Source organism: Moschus berezovskii, chromosome 15 (assembly GCF_049115385.1).
Source record: "Moschus berezovskii isolate FMDL1 chromosome 15, NW_MosBer_1.0, whole genome shotgun sequence".
NCBI classification, from domain to species: domain Eukaryota; kingdom Metazoa; phylum Chordata; class Mammalia; order Artiodactyla; family Moschidae; genus Moschus; species Moschus berezovskii.
Window position 1 is genome coordinate 12,053,494 of NC_142474.1, and position 24,204 is coordinate 12,077,697.

At 43.8% G+C, this 24,204-nt stretch overlaps 1 protein-coding gene across 10 annotated transcripts in view; it reads left to right on the plus strand.

Moving 5' to 3' along the window:
- Positions 1 to 24,204, plus strand: part of PTPRT (protein tyrosine phosphatase receptor type T) — a 1,139,542-nt gene that overhangs the window by 306,012 nt on the left and 809,326 nt on the right. For all 10 annotated transcript variants that reach the window (XM_088843764.1, XM_088843767.1, XM_088843761.1 and 7 more), the window contains exon 2: positions 6,466 to 6,591. In XM_088843764.1, the coding sequence (XP_088699890.1) occupies positions 6,466 to 6,591 (126 nt within the window). The remainder of the gene's footprint in view (positions 1 to 6,465; positions 6,592 to 24,204) is intronic.

Below are 24,204 nucleotides of genomic sequence, written 5' to 3' on the forward strand. Positions count from 1 at the left end.
GTTACCTTGACCTCAGGCTTGTGAGGCCCTGATAAGGTGCAACCTGGCCTTCACATCTTACCTGTGGAAACCAGGAGATTAAAAAAATAAAAAAATCAATGGGTGTTGTTTTGAGTTTGTGATAACGTGTCAGTAGCAAGAAAAGACCAATACACCTGCAAGGTAAACAACTTCACCGTTTGACCCTCTATAGAAAAAGTTGGTTGACCCCTGTCTTAGGGAGTGGGGTTGGTAAGACTTAACTTTCATGCGTGTGTGTGTGCATGCTCTGTCATGTCCAACTCTTTGTGACCCATGGACTGTAACCTGCCAGGTTCTTCTCTGTGCATGGAATTTTCCAGGCTAATAATGGAATGGGTTGCCATTTCCCCCTCCAGGGGATCTTCCCAACCCAAGGTTCAAACCCTCTTGCATCTTCTGCATTGGCAGGCAGATTCTTTACCACTGCACCATCTGGGAAGCCCACTTCCATGCATAAACATACATATATAAGTATTTAAAAAATGTATATATATTTATGTACATACTTACGTAGCTCAAGTACAGTGCCTCGCATGGAGCAGAAGTCCTGGAAACCTTTAGTTTCTCTTTTGAACTCAATTCTGTTCAAGAATACATAGGATCATATCTGAGAAATGCAGAGGCAGGCACATTTATATTTTTATTGAATTTCTATTCCTCTCATTTTCAAAAGAGGAGCTCATATTTAAAAAAAATTCTGATTGGCACTATAAACTTTATTTATGCTTTGATGTATCTTAAAGTGTGTATCCTGCACTATTTTTACTTCCCTTACAGATGCCGATATGCTATACATTACCAAACCCAAATGGATTTTCAAAATCCAATTTCCTTGCTACCGTTTTCCATTTCTCTGTTGACTTTTTATGCTTGACTCACATCAGAGCATCTGGGGCCTTTTTTACATTTTGACCTCAACCTGTCCAGGGAAATAGCTTCTCTGTCCCGATGTAGGGAGATACTGCTGAGTCCTCAGCTTATGGCCGTGTCCACAGTTATTTGGTTCTTCTCCCCACTGGGACATGTGCTTTGGAGGCTGAGCCCAATTCTAGGGGTGAGGGTAGGTTTAAGAGACTTTTGTTTTCTTCCAAATTGATGGTGATGGAATTGACATCAGTTGAGTGGGGCCACTTTAAAACGGAGTGAGCTGAGCATCCAGCTGCCTGTCTTTTGGGAATCTCTCCAGTTGTAAGCCTTCCCCAAGTAGCCTGCCACAGACACCTGTGGTCTGGAGCCTCTTCCAGCAGGTGTTATGGTGCCAAGGAATTGCACCAAGAGAGATAACTATAATTTGTGAAAGAGCAGGAGGAGTGGCAGGAAGACTTAGGATCATGGGTCTGAGTACTTCATGCTGAGGACCCATAGAAAGCTGACCTTCTTTTTCTTCTCCTCCTTACCAGAGGTTCTCAGTAGCCAGTCCTAGTGCCAGGGAAGTGGCTCTGCATCTCTGTGGCTCCGGAGAGTTTCTAGGTCTCTCTGAGTCTTTGGAATCCTTAACTTTGACCACTGGGAGGTTCCTTTGTGATCCATCTTGCACACCAGAAAGTGAAGGCCTGAAAAGAAAGGAGGTGAGCTGAAAAGGCTGTACCCCCTGGCAGTGTAGATTGCTGCCAGAGTGTATAATCTGAAGCTCATAACCACTCTTATTTCTCAATGTGTTTTCTGAGAGGAAGAAAATCCAGGGAGAACTGCTTACAAAACGTGAATCAAATGTATTTTCCCCTCCCAAATAGCTTTCAAAACTTATCTCAGGGTCAAGTCAGGTCGACAGGGAACTAGTCTCTAGACTGTACTGTATTGGGTTCCAGTGAGTTGCTTTTCCTGAATTGTATGTTTGGTCGATGCTATCAGTTTATATTGAGAATGATTATGAGAAATAGTCTCATGAAATTGACCACGCACCTCTTGCATGGATGTTGTTTCAGATATTGTGCATTGTGGGATGGTTGATTTCTGTTACCAGTACCCCTGTGGAGAAGTTCTTGTGTGATCTAAACACCTGGAATGATTGTAATTTACCAGAGCTATTTGGCTTTTATTGTCTGAATACAGAGTATCCAGTAAGTGAGCAGATTGTCCTTTTTCTGCTGGCATCTGGAAGCTCAGAGTCAAATAGGTGGCTCCCTTTCAGCAGGTGGACTCGTAGGAAGTGGCGGTGTGGACTTGTAACTCTGTCCTTCTGTCCTGCCTGGCTTTTTCCTCCTGCCTTCAGTTTGCTTTTTGCTGTCTCATGCTGTATTTCCTGCTTCTGTGTTTGTCTATCATCTGTGGCTGGACTAGAGTTGTGACCTCAGCAGGTTGTATAATCCCTTAATGCATCAGTTACTTTACACTTAGAGTAAGAATTAAAAAATCTACTTCACAAAGTCATGAGGATTAAGTGAAAGCAAACGTGACCTCAGCAGTTTTCTGTGATCAGTGCCTAGTATGTTACCTGACAGAGAGCAAATGCTCAAGAGAGCATGCTTATTACATGAGTCAGCATATGCAAGGCTCCGCTACGGTAACATCTAAACCCTAAGATGTCAGTGGCATTAAGACTAGAGAAGCTGGCATTTTGCGCCTGCTGTGCTGAACGACAATATTATTGGTCAGGTGACTGGGTGACTGTCTTTCAGTGAGTGTCTCAGGGATCTAGACATCTTTCTTTCTTTGATGCCTCTGTCTTTAAGTACACCTTTGAAAGTCTTTCTAGTGGGGCAGGTGAGAAGGATTGCTGGTAAGAGATTATTTTTATGGACTAGTGTTGCACATGCGGAGATCACCTTATGATACATTTCCAGGGTTTACCACGTTGTCTTCCCCATATGCAAAGTGGCCTGGAAATGTAGAGTTCTCGTGTGTCTAAGAGAGAAGACCTCAACAGTTTTCCATAGGCCTCCCATCATCTTGGCTGTATGTTTCTCTGTAGACCTGGAGGCTGATCTCCGTTTAGGATGATCAGTCAGCTCTTCCAGTCAATGTTTGAGAGGCTGCAGGCTCCCCACTTACCATTCAAGCATATCGGGATCTGGATGCTGTTGGTGATACTGACTGGGTTCCTTTATCTCCCACAGGCCGGACTTCGGTGAGGCAGGAGTGGTGTAAGGATGGAGGGGGCGGCCGTTCCTGAGCAGTTGGGACTGTTGCTGCTACCCTTTTCTAGGTTTTCAATGGAGTGTGTTGTGTCTCATGTCTGTGGTGTTCACTCTGCTGTTTTGGTCAGATGAGGTCTATAGAGGGAGTGGTTTGGAGCGGCTAGTTTGGAATTTGTCAGACAGGCAGCATGGAGAAGGAGCTTTCTAGGTAGAAGTCGCCAGTGTGAGACCAGAAAGTGCAGGTGGAGTGTGGGGACTGATGTGGGCTCACCGTTCCCGAGATGTAGTTTGGGGTCTGTCTAGTATCCCACTCACAGTTTTAAAAAATGTTCTTTATTGCGGTAAAAGTCACATAATATAAAATATCCTGTTTTAACCATATGTAACTGTACACTTCAGTGTCACTAAGCACATTCACATTGCTCTGTAACTCTCACCATCATCCATCACCTTTAGTTTTCATCTTCCTAAACTGAAACGTTGTCCCCACTAAACACTAACCCCATCCTTCCTACTCCCCTGGCCCTTGGCATCTACCCATGTACTTTCTGACCCTATGAATCTGACTCTTCTTGCTGCTGCTGCTGCCAAGTCACTTGACTCGTGTCCGACTCTGTGTGACCCCATAGATGGAAGCCCACCACGCTCCCCCGTCCCTGGGATTCTCCAGGCAAGAACACTGGAGTGGGTTGCCATTTCTTAGTACCTCGTGTAAAACAGTCTGACACAACTTAGCGACGAAACCACCACCACCACAGGTACCTCGTATAAGTGGACTCGAACAGTGTTTGTCTGCATCTAATGTATATTGGAATGCATTTTTAAGGTTAACTTATCAAATAGATTGTACCTTCTTTTTTAAATTTTTTGTTTATTAAAGAATTTTTTTTGGTTTCATTTGTTGTTGTTTAGTCGCTAAATTGTGTCTAACTCTTTTGGGACCCCGTGGACTGTAGCCTCCCAGGCTCCTCTGTCCATGGAATTCTCCAGGCAAGAATACTGGAGTGGGCTGCCATTCCCATCTCCAGGGGCTCTTCCTGACTCAGGGATCGAACCCACGTCTTCTGCACTGGCAGGTGGTTTCTTTACCATTGAGCCACCAGGGAAGCCCACTGGTTTATTTAGTCAGCAGATACTTCTTCAGCCCCGGCTCTGTGCCAGCGCCATTTCCCAGCCAGTCTAAAGCTTACTGCCTAGTGAACCTGGTTGATTGCACCTTGCCTTTCAGAGGTCACCCTTCTTCACTCTCCCTGGGATGCAGTCTCCTCTGCTGTCTGCCCCTGACCTTTCCTCTCACCTCTTGGGACTTCCATCTTTGTCTGTTGACCCTTATCCGTGCACAGAGTCCATCCATTCTTCCCTCAGTTCCCCAAAGCACTGGTGACGTGGCTGATATTTGTAGCCAGCTCTCACTGAGGGCTTGGGTGTAGTGGAGGGACTTGACACCTCAGGACAGGGAACTGTTGCCAGTTCATGGTCAGAAAGGCTTCCTGGACCACACCACCCTGGGATCCCCTCAGGCAACCCAGTGCCAGCCTTCATAGCACATTTGGAATTGCAGTTACTTACTCGTTTGCTTATTTACTGTCTGCCTCACTCATTCTAGTGATGGCGTGCCTCTTATAGATCACTCTATGGATACCACCTTGTTCTCTGCTCGATCTGCCCTAAAAGCTCGATTAAGTAATTGTGAGTGAAAGAACGAAGGCATGGAAGCAAGCAGAGATTTTAGTTTCTACCCAGTCATTTCCCGTCGCGGGGAATTTCTCGCTGTCTCTCACCTCCCGCAGGTGTCTGCTTTACATTATGTTTCTTGGGCCTCCCTCCCTCTCTCTTCCTTCTCTCTCTAGGTATTGATACTGCAAATTCCTGTTGCTGTCTGGTGCAGAGCCATTTAAAACTCTGAACTCAAACCCCAAGCTTGCACTACCAAAATGATTCAGCCCTCCTTTGTCCAGCCCGACTCGTTGGGGCTGCTAAAGACTGACTCCTCCAGGTCTCCATACGCAGAAGGAAAGGGAGTGAAGAGAGCTTTGCCCTCGTGGGTTACTTTAGCAGTGTTGTGACTGTATTCTGTATCAGATCTGTCAACAGGCCTTCCACCACCATTAAGCAGAAGAGACCCCAGGTCTGGGTACAGAAGGGTTTTGACCTTTGTTGCTGATGGAGAAGAGGGAGTGATATTACATGAGGTTGCAGACACAGGCAGGGGTTAGTAAGGGGTGGTTTCTGCATGTGGATCAGAGCCACAGATGTGGCTTGGATGTGTGATAGGGGAACCAGTGGCTGTTTAAGGAAGGGAGATGATGGTGTGGTGAGGTCTGAGCAGTTAGGAGACAAGACGGGGCACTGGAAATGTGGACCAGCATGTGAAGCTCAGTCCTGGTGGTCTCTCTGCTCCTCGGTACACCCTGCCAGCTCACCCTGGAGTGCTCTTCCTCCTGCTCTGTGCTGGTGGAGATGCTCCTGAACTTCAGAGCCCGGATTATTTCTCCCCTTCTACCTCCCCTTCCAGAATATAGTCACCTTTTGCTTCTCTGTTCAGACCAGCATTTCCTGGTTGCAGCCCCTGTTCTACACATCACATCTCTCTAAGTGTCACCTGGAGGGAACTTAGAGCCCAGAGCGTGTGCTCAATCCAGTTTACGCAACTCATTGTAAAATGCTGGTGGTGGATGGCTTGGACTTTTAGGGAGAAGCTTTAAATACTTCCAGCCTTGACTTCATTATCTTCCTGGGGCACAATTGTCTAATTCTCTACAAATTTGATTTTTACTCCACGAAAACTGCTCTTATAGGGAGGGAGGTGGGTGGTGAGAATTTTTGCTGTGCCAGTTACTCTTCGTATATTACTCCATTTTATCCTCCTGATATTTATACCAAGTGGATCTTCCCTTCCGTATTCCAGGTAAGGAAACTGAGGCACAGATGGTGAAGCATCTGGTCTGGGCCGACCCAGATTTGCAAAGCTGAGATCCGTGTCTCGTTTTGCAGGACTCCGAAGCTGGTGCTCGGCCCGCTGCCTCGCAGCATCTCTCCACGTTGGAGGAAGCAATTACACAGGCATGCCCTGGCATTCATTTTTTCTACTTGGATAGAGACGTTGCTGTTTACTTTCTCAGGAAGAAAGATTGAAATCAATGTAACTAGCCTTATTAACTTTTTTAAATAGGGGGCTTGCAGATGCCACTGTCTTTCCTTAGAGCACCAAAGCAAATATAAAAATCCAATTTGCTTGCCTTTAGGAAAAGAAAATCTCCTCCAGAGTTTAAAATTCAAAGCTGTAAATGAAGAGCCGCTGAGACGGGGATAACGAACCGAGCCTCAGACATAAGGATATATTCACCCATGTCTCTTTTCTCTGCAGGGGGCTGTTCCTTTGATGAACACTACAGCACCTGTGGTTATAGCGTGGCCCTGGGGACCAGTGGCTTTACCTGGGAGCAGATTAACACATGGGAGAAACCAATGCTGGACCCAGCAGTGCCTACAGGTATGTGACCAACTCTGCTTGAGGCTCTGATGGGGGTGGGAGCTTTTACAATGACTCATGGAGAAGAATTTTATTCTGCGTTGAGCTGTTGGGGAGGGCAGTAGGTAACTCTGTTGATAGTTAAGTTCACCACCCCTCAGAGGTATGCAAACCAAGGCTGAGTGCATTCTTAAGGGTATGGTAAAAAGTCATGTGTCATCTGGATTCAGGAAACTTTTAGATTTCTTTGAGCTTTGAGATTGGGGCATCCCTGAATTCTGTATGGGAGTCTGAGAGTAATGGGACCTTAGGGGAGGAACATTTCTCCATAATTTGAGGTCATTTTGGAGGTCACTTTCCTTCTGGACTACACAGACACAGCTTGTAAATATACAAGGAGACTTCCGCAGTCCAACTATTACTGATAAAGTTGATGTCCCAATATCCTGAATGCCAAATTTATTCTTTACCAATGGGACTGAAGGCCTAATATACATTCCTGATGAATACCTGCATGAAGCAGGCCTGTGAGAATTATAGCCAGTGTATTCCAGGGAAGGTGTGCCCAGAGGAAATGCTTTTGTTCTAGTTGGGCCTTCAGAGGATTGGATGATGCTCGTCTACACTGGGGCATGCTGTTTGCTTTATTCAGTTCTCCAACTCAAATGCTAATCAATTCTGGAAGCTCTGTCTTAGACACACCCAGAAATAATGCCTTACCAGCTATTGGGGCATCTCTTAGCCCAGTCAATCTGACACACAGAATTAACCCTCACACCATGGATGGCCTCAGCTCTCCCCAGAACTTCAGTTGCCATCAGACATCCCTTAGGAACTTGATGTACGTGACCCACTGCATAGCTGCCTTGTCTTCCAGCTTTGCCAGGATGTCATTAAGCTGGAGACAGAAAGGTATGCAGAGATATCCAGGTGAGCGTGAAAGATGATTAGAGATGTCCAGCTGAGGGTGTGGCCAGATGGACTCTGAGTTTGGCTCCAAAGCAGGAGGCTTATATCTTGGCTCTATCTTGTTCCTATTGAGGACATCAATTGCTTGTGTACCTTTCTCCCGAATATAGCCATAACCCCCCAGGTATCATAAAGGTGTGACAAGGTACAAAACTGAGCTTTTCAGATATGGTAGGATCCTACTTTACAGGAGCACAATGACCAAAACTACACAAGCTGGTTAGTGACCATGGGACAACCTCTATGCCTGTTGTTCCATCATAATTTTTTTAAATGCGGACTTTTACTCTCAGACATGTCTTCATTGATGTAATAGAATCACTCTTTCCAGGGGTTTTCAGATCGTAAGTACGCGTATGTATGTGTGTATGTATGTCTGCACACACAGGCTCTTCTGGCTCATCTTCAGACCCCTAGATGCCCTGTAGGGTCACGCGGGCTCTCCAGACTCAACATCTCCCAAACTGAACTCTTGATTCGTCTCCATCTACTCACGCTTTAGTCTCAAAAGGCCACGTCATCACTCTGGTGCTGATTCAGAAGCCCAGGGGTCACACTTCTCTCTTCCCTCTCTCCCCCTCCCTCTCCTTGTCAATCACTCTGTCCTGCCCCTTCACCTCCTGAGCCCGTCTCAGGTCTGCTCACATCTCTCCTTCTCTGCCGCCACTGCCCTGGTGCCATGCCATCCGCCCTCGCCTGGGTCATGGTAGACTTTCACACAGGCTTTTCACATTCCTTTTTTTTTTGTAAATTATTTCTTTTTTAAAATTCATTTTATTGGAGTGTGGTTGCTTTACAGTATTGTGTTAGTCTCTACTGGGCTGCACTGTACAGCAAAAAAGTCAGTCATGCATGTGCGCTTGTTCCCTCTGCTTTGGATCCCTTCCCCCTTAGGTTGCTGCGGAGCAGAGGAGTTCCCTGTGCTGCACACTGTCTCAATAGTGCTTGTATGGCAAGCTCAGTCTCCCAGTTCCTCCCACCCTCCGTTTTTCACCCCTTGGTGTCCATTCGTTTGTTCCCTGGGTCTGTGTCTCTGTTTCTGCTTTGCAAATAGGATCATCTGTGCTATTTTTTCTAGATTCCACATACATGCATCGATGGCTTCCTCTTTTGACTTTAATCCACTCTCTGCACAGAAGCCAGAGATTGTTCTAGAATGTAGACCTGTTCACATTACCTCTTCCTTTCATTGCCCCCACCCAGCCTCAGCCTGGAATCTTTTTGAGGCTTTCCTCTTGCTCTGAGAGAGAAGACCGATGTCCGGCTGTGGCCTCCGAGGCCCTGCAGGCCTGGTCCAACCTCCCCATATCATGATCTCCCCTGTGCTCACTTCACCCTGGATTTTATCACTTATATGACACTGAAAGATGAACTTCCCAGGTTGGTAGGTGCCTGATGTGCTACTGGACAAGAGTGGAGAAATAACACCAGAAAGAAGGAAGAGATGGAGCCAAAGAGAAAATAACGCCCAGGTGTGGGTGTGACCGGTGATGGAAGTAAAGTCCGATGCTGTAGAGAGCAATATTGCATAGGAAGCTGGAATGTTAATGTCCATGAAACAAGGCAAATTGGAAGTGGTCAAATAGGAGAGAATGAACATCGACATTTTAGGAATCAGTGAACTAAAATGGACTGGAATGGGTGAATTTAACTCAGATGACCATTATATCTACTACTGTGGGCAAGAATCCCTTAGAAGAAATGGACGAGCCCTCATAGACAACAAAAGAGTCCGAAAGGCAGTACTTGGGTGCAGTCTCAAAAATGACAGAATGATCTCTGTTCATTTCCAAGGCAAACCATTCAATATCACAGTAATCCAAGTCTATGCCCCAACCACTAATGCCGAAGAAGCCGAAGTTGAACAGTTCTATGAAGACCTACAAGACCTTCCAGAATTAACACCCAAAAAAAGATGTCCCTTTCATTATAGGGGACTGGAATGCAAAAGTAGGAAGTCAAGAGATGCTTGGAATAACAGGCAAATTTGGCCTTGGAGTACAAAATGCTGGAAGAAATTGACAAATTCCTAGAAAAATATACCTTGCCAAAACTGAACCAGGAAGAAATAGAAAATCTGAACAGACCCATCACAAGCACGGAAATTGAAACTGTAATCAAAAATCTCCCAGCAAACAAAAGCCCAGGTCCAGACGGCTTCACAGCTGAATTCTACCAAAAATTTAGAGAAGAGCTAACACCTATTCTACTCAAACTCTTCCAGAAAATTGCTGAGGAAGGGAAACTTCCAAACTCATTCTATGAGGCCACCATCACCCTAATCCCAAAACCTGGTAAAGACCCCACAAGAAAAGAAAACTACAGGCCAATATCACTGATGAACATAGATGCAAAAATCCTTAACAAAATTCTAGCAATCAGAATCCAACAGCATATTAAGAAGATCATACATCATGACCAAGTGGGCTTTATCCCAGGAATGCAAGGATTCTTCAATATCTGCAAATCAGTCAACGTAATATACCACCTTAACAAACTGAAAAATAAAAATCATATGATTATCTCAATAGATGCAGAGAAAGCCTTTGACAAAATTCAACATCCATTTATGATAAAAACCCTCCAGAAAGTGGGAACAGAAGGGACATACCTCAACATAATAAAAGCTATATATGACAAACCCACAGCAAACATTATCCTCAATGGTGAAAAACTGAAAGCATTTCCCCTAAAGTCAGGAACAAGACAAGGGTGCCCACTCTCACCACTACTATTCAACATAGTTCTGGAAGTTTTGGCTACAGCAGTCAGAGCAGAAAAAGACATAAAAGGAATACAAATTGGAAAAGAAGAAGTAAAACTTTCACTGTTCGCTGATGACATGATCCTCTACACAGAAAACCCTAGAGACTCTACCAGAAAACTACTAGAGCTAATCAATGATTACAGTAACGTTGCAGGATATAAAATCAACACACAGAAATCCCTTGCATTCCTATACACTAATAATGAGAAAATAGAGAAATTAAGGAAACTATTCCATTCACTGTTGCAACGAAAAGAATTAAATACTTAGGAATATATCTACCTAAGGAAACAAAAGACTTGTACATAGAAAACTATAAAACACTACTGAAAGCAATCAAAGAGGACACTAATAGATGGAGAAATATACCATGTTCATGGATTGGAGGAATAAATATTGTAAAAATGAGTATACTACCCAAAATAATTTATACATTCAATGCAATCCCTATCAAGCTACCAAAGATATTTTTCACAGAACTAGAACAAATAATCTCACAATTTGTATGGAAATACAAAAAACCTCGAATAGCCAAAGCAATCTTGAGGAAGAAAAATGGAACTGGGGGAATTAACCTGCTGGACTTCAGGCTCTACTACAAAGCCACAGTCATCAAGACAGTATGGTACTGGCATAAAGACAGAAATATAGATCAATGGAACAAAATAGAAAGCCCAGAGATAAATCCACGCATCTATGGACACCTCATCTTTGACAAAGGAGGCAAGAATATAAAATGGAGAAAAGACAGTCTCTTTAACAAGTGGTGCTGGGAAAACTGGTCAGCCACTTGTAAAAGAATGAAACTAGAACACTTCCTAACACCGTACACCAAAATAAACTCAAAATGGATTAGAGAGCTAAATGTAAGACCAGAAACTATAAAACTCTTAGAGGAGAACGTAGGCAAAACACTCTCCGACATAAATCACAGCAGGATCCTCCATGACCCACCTCCCAGAATATTGGAAATAAAAGCAAAAATAAACAAATGGGACCTAATTAAAATCAAAAGCTTCTGCACAACAAAGGAAACTATAAGTAAGGTGAAAAGACAGCCTTCAGAATGGGAGAAAATAATAGCAAATGAAGCAACTGATAAAGGATTAATCTCCAAATTATACAAGCAGCTCCTGCAGCTCAATTCCAGAAAAATAAATGACCCAATCAAAAAATGGGCCAAAGAACTAAACAGAAATTTCTCCAAAGAAGACATAAAGATGGCTAACAAACACATAAAAAAATGCTCAACGTCCCTCATAATCAGAGAAATGCAAATCAAAACCACAATGAGATACCATTTCACACCAGTCAGAATGGCTGCTATCCAAAAGTCTACATGCAATAAATGCTGGAGAGGATGTGGAGAGAAAGGAACCCTCTTACACTGTTGGTGGGAATGCAAACTAGTACAGCCACTATGGAGAACAGTGTGGAGATTCCTCAAAAAATTGGAAATAGAACTGCCATATGATCCAGCAATCGCACTCCTGGGCATACACACCGAGGAAACCAGAATTGAAAGAGACACGTGTACTCCAATGTTCATTGCAGCACTGTTTATAATAGCCAGGACATGGAAGCAACCTAGATGTCCATCTGCAGACGAATGGATAAGAAAGCTTTGGTACATATACACAATGGAGTATTATTCAGCCATTAAAAAGAATACATTTGAATCAGTTCTAATGAGGTGGATGAAACTGGAGCCTATTATACAGAGTGAAGTAAGCCAGAAAGAAAAACACCAATACAGTATACTAACATATATATATGGAATTTAGAAAGATGCAAATGATAACCCTGTATACGAGACAGCAAAAGAGACACAGATGTATAGAACAATCTTTGGGACTCTATGGGAGAGGGTGAGGGTGGGATGATTTGGGAGAATGACATTGAAACACGTATGTTGTCATATGTGAAACGAATCACTAGTTCAGGGTCAATGCATGTTATAGGATGCTCGGGGCTGGCATGCGGGGATGACCCAGAGGGAGGATAAAGGGAGGAGGGAGGTGGGAGGGGGGTTCAGGAGGGGGAACTTATGTAAACCCGGGGCAAATTCATATCAATGTATGGCAAAACCAACCAATAAAATATTGTAAAATAATTTGCCTCCAATAAAAAATAAATTAACTACAAAAAAAAAAAAAAGAATCAGGGCAATGGCTAACAGAGTTTTGCCAAGAGAATGCACTGGTCATAGCAAACAACCTCTTCCAACAACACGAGAGAAGACTGTACACATGGACGTCACCAGATGGTCGACACTGAAATCAGATTGATTATATTCTTTGCAGCCAAAGATGGAAAAGCTCTATACAGTCAGCAAAAACAAGACTGGGAGCTGACTGTAGCTCACATCATGAACTCCTTATTGCCAGATTCAGACTTATGTTGAAGAAAGTTGGAAAAGCCACTAGGCCATTCAGGTATGACCTAAATCAGATCTCTTACGATTATACAGTGGAAGTGACAAATAGATGAAAGGGATTAGATCCGATAGAGTGCCTGAAGAACTATGGACAGAGGTTCATGACATTGTACAGAAGGCAGTGATCAAGACCATCCCCAAGAAAAAGAAATGCAAAAAGGCAAAATGGTTGTCTGAGGCCTAACAAATAGCTGAGAAAAGAAGAGAAGCAAAAAGCAAAGGAGAAAAGGAAAGATATACCCATTTGAATGCTGAGTTCCAAAGAATACTATGGAGAGATAAGAAAACCTTCCTCAGTGATCAGAGCAAAGAAATAGAGAAAAACAGAATGGGAAAGACTAGAGATCACTTCAAGAAAATTAGAGATACTAAGGGAACATTTCATGCAAATATGGGCTTAATAAAGGACAGAAATGATATGGACCTAACAGACGCAGAAGATATAAAGAAGAGGTGGCAAGAATACACACAAGAACTGTACAAAAAAGATCCTGATGACCCAGATAATCATGATGGTGGGATCACTCACCTAGAGCATGACATCCTGGAATGTGAAGTCAAGTGGGCCTTAGGAAGCATAGCTGTGAACAAAGCTAGTGGAGGTGATGGAATTCCAGTTGAACTGTTTCTAATCTTAAAAGATGATGCTTTGGAAGTCCTGCACTTAATATGCAAGCAAATATGAAAAACTCAGCAGTGACCACAGGACTGGAAAAGGTCAGTTTTCATTCCAATCCCAAAGAAAGGCAATGCCAAAGAATGTTCAGCTACTTCACAATTGCACTCATCTCACACGCTAGCAAAGTAATGCTCAAAATTTCCAAGCCAGGCTTCAACAGTGCATGATGAATTTCCAGATGTTCAAGCTTGATTTAGAAAAGGCAGAGGAACCAGAGATCAAATTGCCAACATCTGCTGGATCATCGAAAAGCAAGAGAGTTCCAGAAAAACATTTGCTTTATTGCTTATGCCAAAGCCTTTGACTGTGTGGATCACAACAAACTGTGGAAAATTCTTCAAGAGATGGGAATATCAGACCACCTGACTTGTCTCCTGAGAAATCTGTATGGAGGTCAAAAAGCAACAGTTGGAATCAGACATGGAACAACAGACTGGTTCCAAATTGGGAAAGGAGTACGTCGAGGCTCTATATTGTCACAGAGTACATCATGCGCAATACTGGGCTGGATGAAGCACAAGCTGGAATCAAGATCGCAGGAGAAATATCAGTAAACTCAGATAAGCAGATGATACCACCCTTATGGCAGAAAGTGAAGAACAAAAGAGCCTCTTGATGAAAGTCAAAGAGGAGAGTGAAAAAGTTGGCTTAAAACTCAGTATTCAGAAAACTAAGATCATGGCATCTGGTCCCATCACTTCACGCAAATAAATGGGGAAGCAATGGGAACAATGGGAGACTTTATTTTTTGGGCTGAAAATCACTGCAGATGGTAACTTCAGCCATGAAATTAAAAGACGCTTGCTCCTTGGAAGAAAAGCTATGACCAAGATAGACAGCATGTTAAAAAGCAGAGATATTACTTTGCCAACAAATGTCCGTCTAGTCAAAGCTATGGTTTTTCCATTAGTCATGTATGGATGCGAGAGTTGGACTATAAAGAAAGCTGAGCACTGAAGAATTGATGCTTTCGAACTGTGGTGCTGGAGAAGACTCTTGAGCATCCCATGGACTGCAAGGAGATCCAACCAGTCCATCCTAAAGGAAATCAGTCCTGAATATTCATTGGAAGGACTGACGTTGAAGCTGAAACTCCAATACTTTGGCCACCTGATGCAAAGAACTGACTCACTGGAAAAGACCCTGATGTGGGCAAGATTGAAGGCAGAATGAGAAGGGGATACCAGAGGATGAGATGGTTGGATGGCATCACCGACTCGGACATGAATCTGAGCAAGCTCCGGGAGTTGTTGATGGACAGGGAAGCCTGGCGTGCTGCAGTCCATGGGGTAGGAAAGAGTCGGACACGACTGAGTGACTGAACTGATTGATTGAGAGTGTTCCAGACCCTTTTCTGCCTCAGGAACTCACATAAGATCGGCGCCCTCCGTACAACCTTCGCCTGCCCCTGTCCTCTTGTTCTTCCTCTTTGTATCTCTGCTCCTGCATCACGTCCTTAGGCTGGTGCTCCCTAGATGCTCCAGACTGGGTCACCTCTTTCTATAAATGTTCCCCGTTGCACCCTACACTTTTCCTCAAAACATGCATCATTGGTCTTACTTGTTCAGTGTATGTTGTATCCCCAGATGAGAAGTTCCATGTCACCAAGGACCATGACAGCCTTGTTCCTGGCTTTATTTTTAGTGTTTAAGTCAACGCATCATACACAGTATGTATGAAATACAATTTTATTGGATGGATGCATGGATGGATGGGCAAATAGTCTTTATCAAGTGTTTCTTTGATGCAGGAATGAATGATAAGCATTCTTAAATGCCTCTGGGCCTTTTATTAACTGATCACACATTTAAAATCTTCTCTATCATCCTTCCATTTTATAGATCAGGAAAGCAAGGTTCCCCCCAGCTGAGGAGCACTGCTGCTTTTCCCACCATGACACTCTCGCTCCTGGAAGGAACAAGCCTTGCTTCTGATCTTCATTTTCTTAGCCCCTCATTATGGCACAGTGGCGTTTCATAAATATTGGAGTGTGCTAATACAAACTTTTGAGCTGTTCTAAATAGAGGCATTTGATAATGATCACTGAAATTATTCTGTCATGATGCGCCTGTGGATTTCAGCAGCTCCTTAGGCAGAGAGGCATGAAAGTGAATTTGGATTAGGCGAAATTGTTTGTTCTTCTCTTGGGCAAAGACAGAGATCTTTCTTTTCCTTGGGTACAGCCAGCAGTTTCCATCCTCTTGGAAATCTAGTATGATGCCATGTATTCAGGTGTCCCACAAGTCAGGCTCTGTGCTAGGCTCTGGGTCAGTCTGCCCATGCCCCTTGGGCACTTCCTTGGCACATAGGATGACCTGAACTCTTCACCATGCCTGCCAAGTCTTGGATGACCTGGTGTCTTTTCTGACACCCTTTCCTGCTCTCTCAAAATGCTCCAGGCACACTGGTCATGTTTTCAATTCCTGATTCAGGGCCCTAACGTGTGTTGTACCCTCTCCCTGCAGTAGTTGTCTTGCTCTTCACTTGCCTGGTTTCATCAGGTCCCAGCATCACCCCTTCTCAGGGAGATGCCCCTCCTTGGTCTGTCTGATGAAAGACCCCCTTGAAGTTCTTCCTGTTCTCCACTTTCAAAGTCCTCATCATAGACTTGTTTTGGGCCAGCTTCTTCCAGTCCTACACCATAGCCCACTGACGCTGGGCCTTCATCCCTATGGCTCAATTTCTTCATCGTTAACGTGGGAACCAGCATGAGAGTTAAGTGTACTGGTGTCTGCAGTATTGGCATATAGTAGGGTTCATCTGTGCTGCTTTCCTTAAGTTCTTTTCTGCTTCTTACAGAGGCTGAGACTGTCAGTCTAAGTCCACCTCGGAACCTTGCCCCTTCCTTCAAGCTCACCTGAACCTAGACGCTGATTTGCACAGGTGACCCTTCCAGCAAGAGGTCTGCTGTGGGCCCCTGATGGGCCCAGGGAGGCTTTTCCATACCCAGGATACGTGCTGCCCCGAGGGAGGCCACCTCCCCCACCTTCTCTGTTAATTCAGTCCACACTCAGCATCTTTCTTTCTCTTTTCCTCATCCCCCTCCTTGAGAAAAACCCTCAGGCTAGCATTCGAGGCTTCATGTCTGGTTTTGTCTCCACCTCATCTTTGCAGGGTCTGTTACAGACAGTGGGTGTTACTGCACCCTCAGACTCTCCATCTAAGCTTCCATCTCGCCCAGGGAACTAACTGGAACTGCCTCTTATTCCCAGCTGTGCCATCCCCACCTTTGGCATGAGTTTCCACATGTCGGCAGTGAGGTCCAGCCCTGGGTCCGGCCAGAGGCTTTCTAGGGGGCTGAGGTAAGAGGGAAGTGCCATCAGTTCTCTTTTAGAGGGGCTGAAGCTGGGAGGCAGTGGGACTGGGAGGTTTCCCTCTCTTTCCTTCTGATACTTGTAGGACATTAAGTGTCAGAATGAACCTCAAGCTGCAAACCAAGCGCACAAGAAATGAGGTATTTGCATCAGCCTGGATCTGACCCTGAGCCTCCAAGGAATGAAACATTACATTGTAGTTTTTATTTGACCTCCCTCTTTCCCTTGGGGTCTATAAATGTCCTGGGGCTTAAGTAGGTCCTTGTGGTTTCCTCTAAGAAGCCGGCTCTTGCATTCCTTGAGGTCCCTCTGGGTCCAGTGATCCTGCTGCTTCTTCCCCAGGCTTAGGGCCCTTGTCCTGAATCAACCCAGCCCAGATATCTCACCCAGGATCTCTTTTGGGGTCTGTCTCCTCCTTAAGTATTACCATTGGGCAGTTTGGGACCAACAGATCCATCTCTTTCCTCTTTTCAGTGTAGGAACTTCTTCCCTCTCCTTCCTATCCCTCAAAGCCACAACTCATCTTAGGCCAGCGCTCTGAGACCCATAGCATAGTGTCTTTAGAAAGTTTAGACCTTTAAAAAAAAAAAAAAAGGAAGAAGGAACCCTTGACTGAAAGTGGCTTCTTCTCTCCATCCTGTACAAATCTCTAGGGCAGAGAAATACAAAGAGCCTACTTAGTTATCCGATTGGAAAGGGCAGGCGTTGGAAAAGATCCAGAGTAAACATACACACATACAGACAGGAATATTTCAACCAATCAGCTGTCTTGGAAGCAGGCATGGATCCTGGATGGTACTGGCTTTTCCTTCATGCCACTGGCCCCTTGGCCAGTTCACTCTAATTGCTAATATTTATAGTTCCTGCCAGTTCACTGGAACTGCTAATATTTACAGAGAGAATGCTGGGGTCTGTTATGGGTTGAATTGTGTTCCCAAAGAGAAGTAGAAGTCCTGGTCCTTGGCACCTGTGAATATGCTCATATTTGGAGATAAGGTCTTGGCAGATGTAGTCAGCAAAGATGAGGTCATGCTGGTTATCCTGAGCCCTCGTAGAGTGTTTCTGGTGGAGGAGAAGTGACACACAGACACACAGGGGAGAAAGCCATGTGAAGCCAGAGGCCAAGACTGGAGTGATGCATTTACAGGTCAAGGAAAGCCAAGGATTGCCAGCAGACCCCAGAAACCAGAAGAGGCAAGGAAGGATTCTTCCTAGAGTCTTTTGGAGGGGGGGTTGTATGTCTCTGCCAGCACCTTGGTTTCAGACTCCTGGACTCCAGAACTGTGAAGGAAGAAGTTTCTGTTTTAAGGCTCCTGGTTTGTGGTAATTTGTTATGGCAGCTCTGAAAAACTATTCCTGGGTCAATTACACATCCGTACCCTGACCCCGTCCCCTTTTCTACATTTAGAATTCACACCAGAGTTCTGTCAGTACTGGGGCTTTTGCTGTCTTTTAAGGGAACTGGCATTGACTTTGTGATCACTCTAAACATGAATTGGGTTAGGCATTGTCCTGTACATTTCATCTAACATGCCACCATCCTATGAATTCTGAAGTATGGTCTCCTCTTTATTTTTGAGTAAACCAAGCCCCCGAGTGATGAAGTAATTGGTCCAAGGTCACATAAGTTTTATATGAAAGAGGAGCCAGGCTTCAACCCCAGGATAGAGAAATATGTATTGTATACTTGGTGCTGCCATCAGCTGAACATCTTCTAAGTTATTTCTATGAGCAGTCATGATTCATGATGGCAAAAATAATGCATATTCATTGTAGGGAACATGCACAATAGAGATTGCTATAAAGAACAAAAGTCATCTGTGCACACAAACTTACATAAATATCTATCTTTCTGTATAATGTTATTTTTAAGAATTTTCCCAGGGCATTATGTATTCCTCAAAAGCATGATTTCTAAAAGCTTCAGAGTCTTCCATTCCAGAGACTGTTCTGTGATTGATTTAGCCACCTTGTTGTTGCAGGCTTAAGTTCCTCCTAGTCACGTTCCTCTTCAGTCACATTGCAATGGGTGTTTTTGTACAGAGATCTCTGCGCTCATCTCCAACAGAAGTTATCAAATCTGCTTTCATCTATCTGTCTATATTTCTGTACTCCCTGGTGTCCCAAATGCAGAATGGTTGAGTATTATTTTTGAGATCTGGAGGAGGAACATCATCCACATGTCAAATGTGGAATTCTGGAAATTTGCCCATGAGTTGATATGCGGAAAAATGCTTGTGAATTCTGAAGTTCTAAATACAAATCAGGAACTGGTAATGATCCCCTGAATGCAGTGCATTCCAGCTCTAAGCACAGTGGATGGAGACCTTCTGGGGATGAGCAGGAATTATGTTCTACATAGTGATCGGGATGAGCAGGAATTATGATCTACATAGTGATCAACCAGAGCAGCCCAGGCACTGGCTAGTCAAGGTGGACATCAGCTAGAAAAGCAAGATGGGCTCTCCCTACTGGATGAAGAGCGAGCCTCTTCATCGCCTTTGTGCTGAACTCCTGATCTGCATGTAAGCTGGGGCCCCAGCTCCCATTTTACTTACGTGAAATGCCAGTGCCTGGGATGTAGGAAGTAGCAGTGAATGTTAAATGACCCCCTCTTATTAATAACAGGATATTCTCCTGATACGACCCCAGTGTCTGTCTCCAGCCTCAGCCCCCTCTCCTGTCCTCTCCTCTTACTTTTCCTTTGCTGAGTAATCATAGGAGAGAAGCCTTCATGATTTTGTTTCGCGAGTCCAGCCTCCAACCCTGCTTCCTAATTTGGGGACTCTCATTGTGTGGGATCTTGGTGGATTCTGGAGCAGGTTGCTGGCAGGTGAAGGTGCTAGAAATTTATCACCCCCAACAGCCTGGGCATGGCTGGACTTGTGACCTGGATTCAGCTAGGACTTATCATCTAGGAAGGATGAGTTAGCAGTCAGAGGCTTGTGCAGTAGGTGTGTCCATGGAGGGGCATTGATTGGGCCACAAGAGGTTGTCCTAAAAAAGGTTGCTGAACTACCTCCTCCTTGATCCTCTAGGACCACCATAGTTTTTGCTTCTTTTTCAACCTATCCTTCAGCTTTCTGTTCTGAATGAGACTCCCAATATTTTTCCAGACCATTCAGTTTTTGAGACAGATTGTCAATGTTTTTTCTTGTTTTCGACCACAAACACTGAAGACCAGACCATCAGGCTTCTGGCTCAAGGGCACCTCCTGTTCCACCTCTTCTTATTGATAGAGGATGTCACCTCCTCCAGGAGGTCTTCCCTAATTCCTCTGTGCTTTTATGATTGAATTTATGATACATTTTCCCTGATTCCTCATTAAGACTGTGAACTAGTTGAGGGCACGGGCTGCCTCTCATTGCTGAATTTCTTGTGCCTTGCATGGGGTTTAGAATAGGGTAGTTGGTCCATGTGTGGACTAAATTGCCACTGGGAATATTAGTATTAGGAAAATCAAGAGATAAATGATGTCTGAAAATTTGTGTAAGAACCATGAGAGGCTGCTTCTTTCTTTGGCATTTACTCGGGACCTGGGGCATCTGTAGCTTTCACACCCGAAATACCTCCACTCAGCTTGTTGAGGCTGTGGCCTGGCTGGTCAGGCCTTCTTTGATCTGGAGTTGATTCTTGGGGAAAATAAAGTAACCCTGGGGATTACCCTGTCTTCGCTCTGGGGCCTGATCCCCTCTCACAGATGGGTAGGTTGGCTTGTGACCCATAAAGAGGCTCCCCATTAGAGAAATGTGACTTGTCTAAAATCTGAAACTACTGTTTTTTCTTTTTCTTTTAATGTCGTGTTTACATTAAAATGATCAGGAAGAATGGGCTTCTAGGTGGCCTTCATCACTCTTGATATTATGATCAATTGGTTTAAAACAATAAGCTCTTATGTTCCCATTTAGTTACTTTGAGTCAATACGTTTTCCCCTCTTTAATGGTAAAATATTGTATATTCATCATTAAAGAAATGCTGAATCTGTACCTATAAATGAGCTTTCTCCACCCCGTCTTTGTTCTCTCAAATATTACTGTCAACAAATGGATGTGTATCAAGAGAGGGAGGGAGAAAGGGAAGGGAGAGAAGGAGGAGGAGGCAGTCGGAGCGTGTATGTATTTCATAATAGTAACAATGATAGTAGGAAGGTGATATTTGTATAGTATTTACTGTGTGGCAGGCACTGTCCTAAACACTGAAAATATATTAGCATATTTGATCCTTGTAACAGTCCTCTGATATAGATATTATGACCGTCATTTTACAAATGAGGGAACTGGAGGCACAAAAAGATACAGGACTTGCAGGCTTGCTAGGGAGCCAGGATTTGCCTATAGGCCCCATGGGTCCTACAGTCAGTCACGTCACTCTGGTGCCTCCTTAGAATGCAGGTCCCGAGCAGGATTGTGGCTCCTGCACAGCTGAGTCATTGGTCTCTTTTCAGACCCTTGTGTTCAGATCTAACTTTCACCTTCCAGGGCTGCGTGGTATCCCATTGAATAGATGCACTGTAATTTGTTTAACTGGCATCCAGCAAATGGCAGTGAGAAAAGAAAGGATAAAAGCCAAAATACACCTCAGATACTCAAGTAAAAGGCGATATCTCTGCCTCCAAATAGCTCTCAGAAAAGTTCTTACAAAGCATCTCCTGTTATGGGGTACTCTTTTATGTTCTGTGAGCTGTAAAATTAATTGGGAAAATGACGTCACCCTGCAGTGACCCCAGTCAGTGCTAGTTTAGGATACTTACAGGGATGAACAGAATTGGTAGGGGAAAAAGGCAAGGGAATTGAAGACAAGTTTAGTAGTATTTTTCAAGGAGAGACCAAATAATGACAAGCTCCAATAATGGCTTGGAAAAGTTACAAGGGATCTTTGCAGTGATGAGACTTCACGTTTGTCAGATAAATGGGAAAACATATCTGTTCTAATGCCCATATAGATGCTTGCCTTGACCTTCAGTTTCCTATGATATCGTATCTGGGTTAAAAAGTATTGTGTCCAAATGGTATCAATGAATTAGGGTGATGTAGACCCGTGCCGCTCAGCTTAATGACAAACTGATGACAAACTGAGATGTCACTGGCAGATGTAATGAGTTTGAAAGTTTCTATTAATATTGGGAATGGATTATAAACCACTATTTTGGGAGCAAAATTTTGTGCTATTTGGGTTGCTTTAGTTTATGAGATACAGAGGAACACACTTTTTTTTTTAAATTGAAGTACTGATTTAAAATATTGTGGTACTTTCAGGTGTACAGCAAGGTGATTCAGTTACCCATGGGTACTGTTTCAGATTCAGTTCTATTACAGGTTATCACAAGCTATTGAATATAGTTTCCTCTGCTATACATTAAATTGTTATTTATGGAACACACAGCCTTTTAAATAACAGGTGTCAAATTAACAAATATCTCCAGGCTTAAGTAAGGAGAGACTTTATCTGAAGGATTATTACAAGAGGAGGGGACAGCGTCCATGGGAACAGGAGGAAACCTGTTATTGCAATGTGGAGGATACCCCCCGCCCCCACCATGAGATCTGCCAGGGTCTCAAAGGTCAAGCAGAAAAGAACTTTTTTTTTTAACAGAGAGAACAGAGTGAGGCTAGAAGGAACCATGCATGAAGTGGAATGAGCTGGTGACGGATAAGCCACAAGTTTTTAGCTAATACACGAATGCCACTTTCTGGATGATGGTAAAGGCTTCATGTGTTTTTAACTCTTTTCATACTTCAGCACTACTGTGAGCTGGGTACTGTTATTACCCATATTTTACACATGTGGAAACTGAGGCCCAGAATATTGAGGAACTCACCTCATGCTCAATAGTAAACAGAGGAGCTGAGCTTTGAATCCAGGCAGCTTGATTCTAGAGTCTGGGCTCTAAGCCCCAACCTATTTTTGAGGTAATGTGTTATCTTATGAAACGTGATTTAAATATGGATGTGTAATGAAATTGTTATCTTAGGACTCCATGGTACTAATTTAGATACCATTTGGCTACTTTATTCACGTGTGGAAAACTGAAGTTGCCTGAAACTTTTTTGTGGGGTCATCTTTCTGAGAGAATGAGGGGGAAGCCCTACGTCCGGTCACCGAGGGTTGACCATCCTGCTGGCTTGCGGAGTTGACTGAAGCCGTCAGTGTCCACCTGAATGCAGACATAAGCAGCCTGCATGTTGTTCTGAATGGTTTTTCAGAAGGGAACATCGTGGATGTCTCGGGCATCAGAGACATCCCACTGGACTCCCCTCACGCCTCCTCAGTCTCCCGCTGCTTCCACCCCAGCCACTCCCAAGACAGCCTGAGAGGGAGGTCATGGTGATGCCGGCCCAGAGCAGTGGGTGGTGTTTTCTTGGTTTGTTTATCTGATGCGGCTTTTTCTCCAGAGGCCGAGCCTCCTCCAAGTGAACACCTTTGTTTTGAATATATGGTTTGCCTTGTCTTCAGTGAGAAAACTGGCTTTCTTTGTGTTTTGAAGATGATAGTAATTTGAATTGTAGTTCATATTGTTGAATTGTAGTTCACTATATTATGAGAGATTTGATAAGAGAAGGAAAATTGTAGTTTAATATAAACATAGTAGTTTTGGGGGTTTAATTTAGTGAAATAACATGGCTATGTGACTCCATAATATAGGGTCCAGTAATCTGGAAAACCCAACAGTACATTGTAATCCTACTTGGGAGTATCCTGAACCTACAGAATCCAATATGATGGCCACCAGCCTCATGTGGCTATTGAGGACTTGAAATATGGTTGGTCCTTTATATGTACAATACACACCAGATTAAAAAAAAAAAAATCTCATTTATAATTTTTATATTGACTACATGTTAAAACAATTGTATTTTAGACATACAGGGCTTTCCAGGTGACTCAGTGATAAAAAAAAAATCCTCCTGCCAATATAGGAGATGCAGGAGACATGGGTTCGATCCCTGGGTCAGGAAGATCCCATGGAGGAGGAAATTGTAACCCCCACCAATATTCTTGCCTGAAAAACCCCACGGACAGAGGAGCCTGGCGGACTCCAGTCCACGGGGTCGCAAAGAATTGGACATGACTGAGCAACTGAACACACACACATTTTAAGGTATACTGGATTAGATCAGTAATTATTTAAATTAACTCATTTCTTTTTAACGTTGCTGCTCCAAAGTTTAACATTAACTACATGGCTCACATTATATTTCTGTTGTTCAGTACTGTCCTATATTACCAGATTTTGATTGGACTGATTGCACTCCCACGCACAGGTATGCTTTCCTTTGATAATACAAACAGCTGGCATTTACTGCGCACTTACTATGTGCCAGGCATTTTAAATGTCTTTTCTCCTCTATGGTTGACATCAACCCTAGGTAGTATCAGTACCATTTTGTTCCATATTTGCACATGGGGAAATGGAGGCACAAAGAGATTGAGTAACTTGACCTTAGTCACAGAGGTTCTAAATGGCAG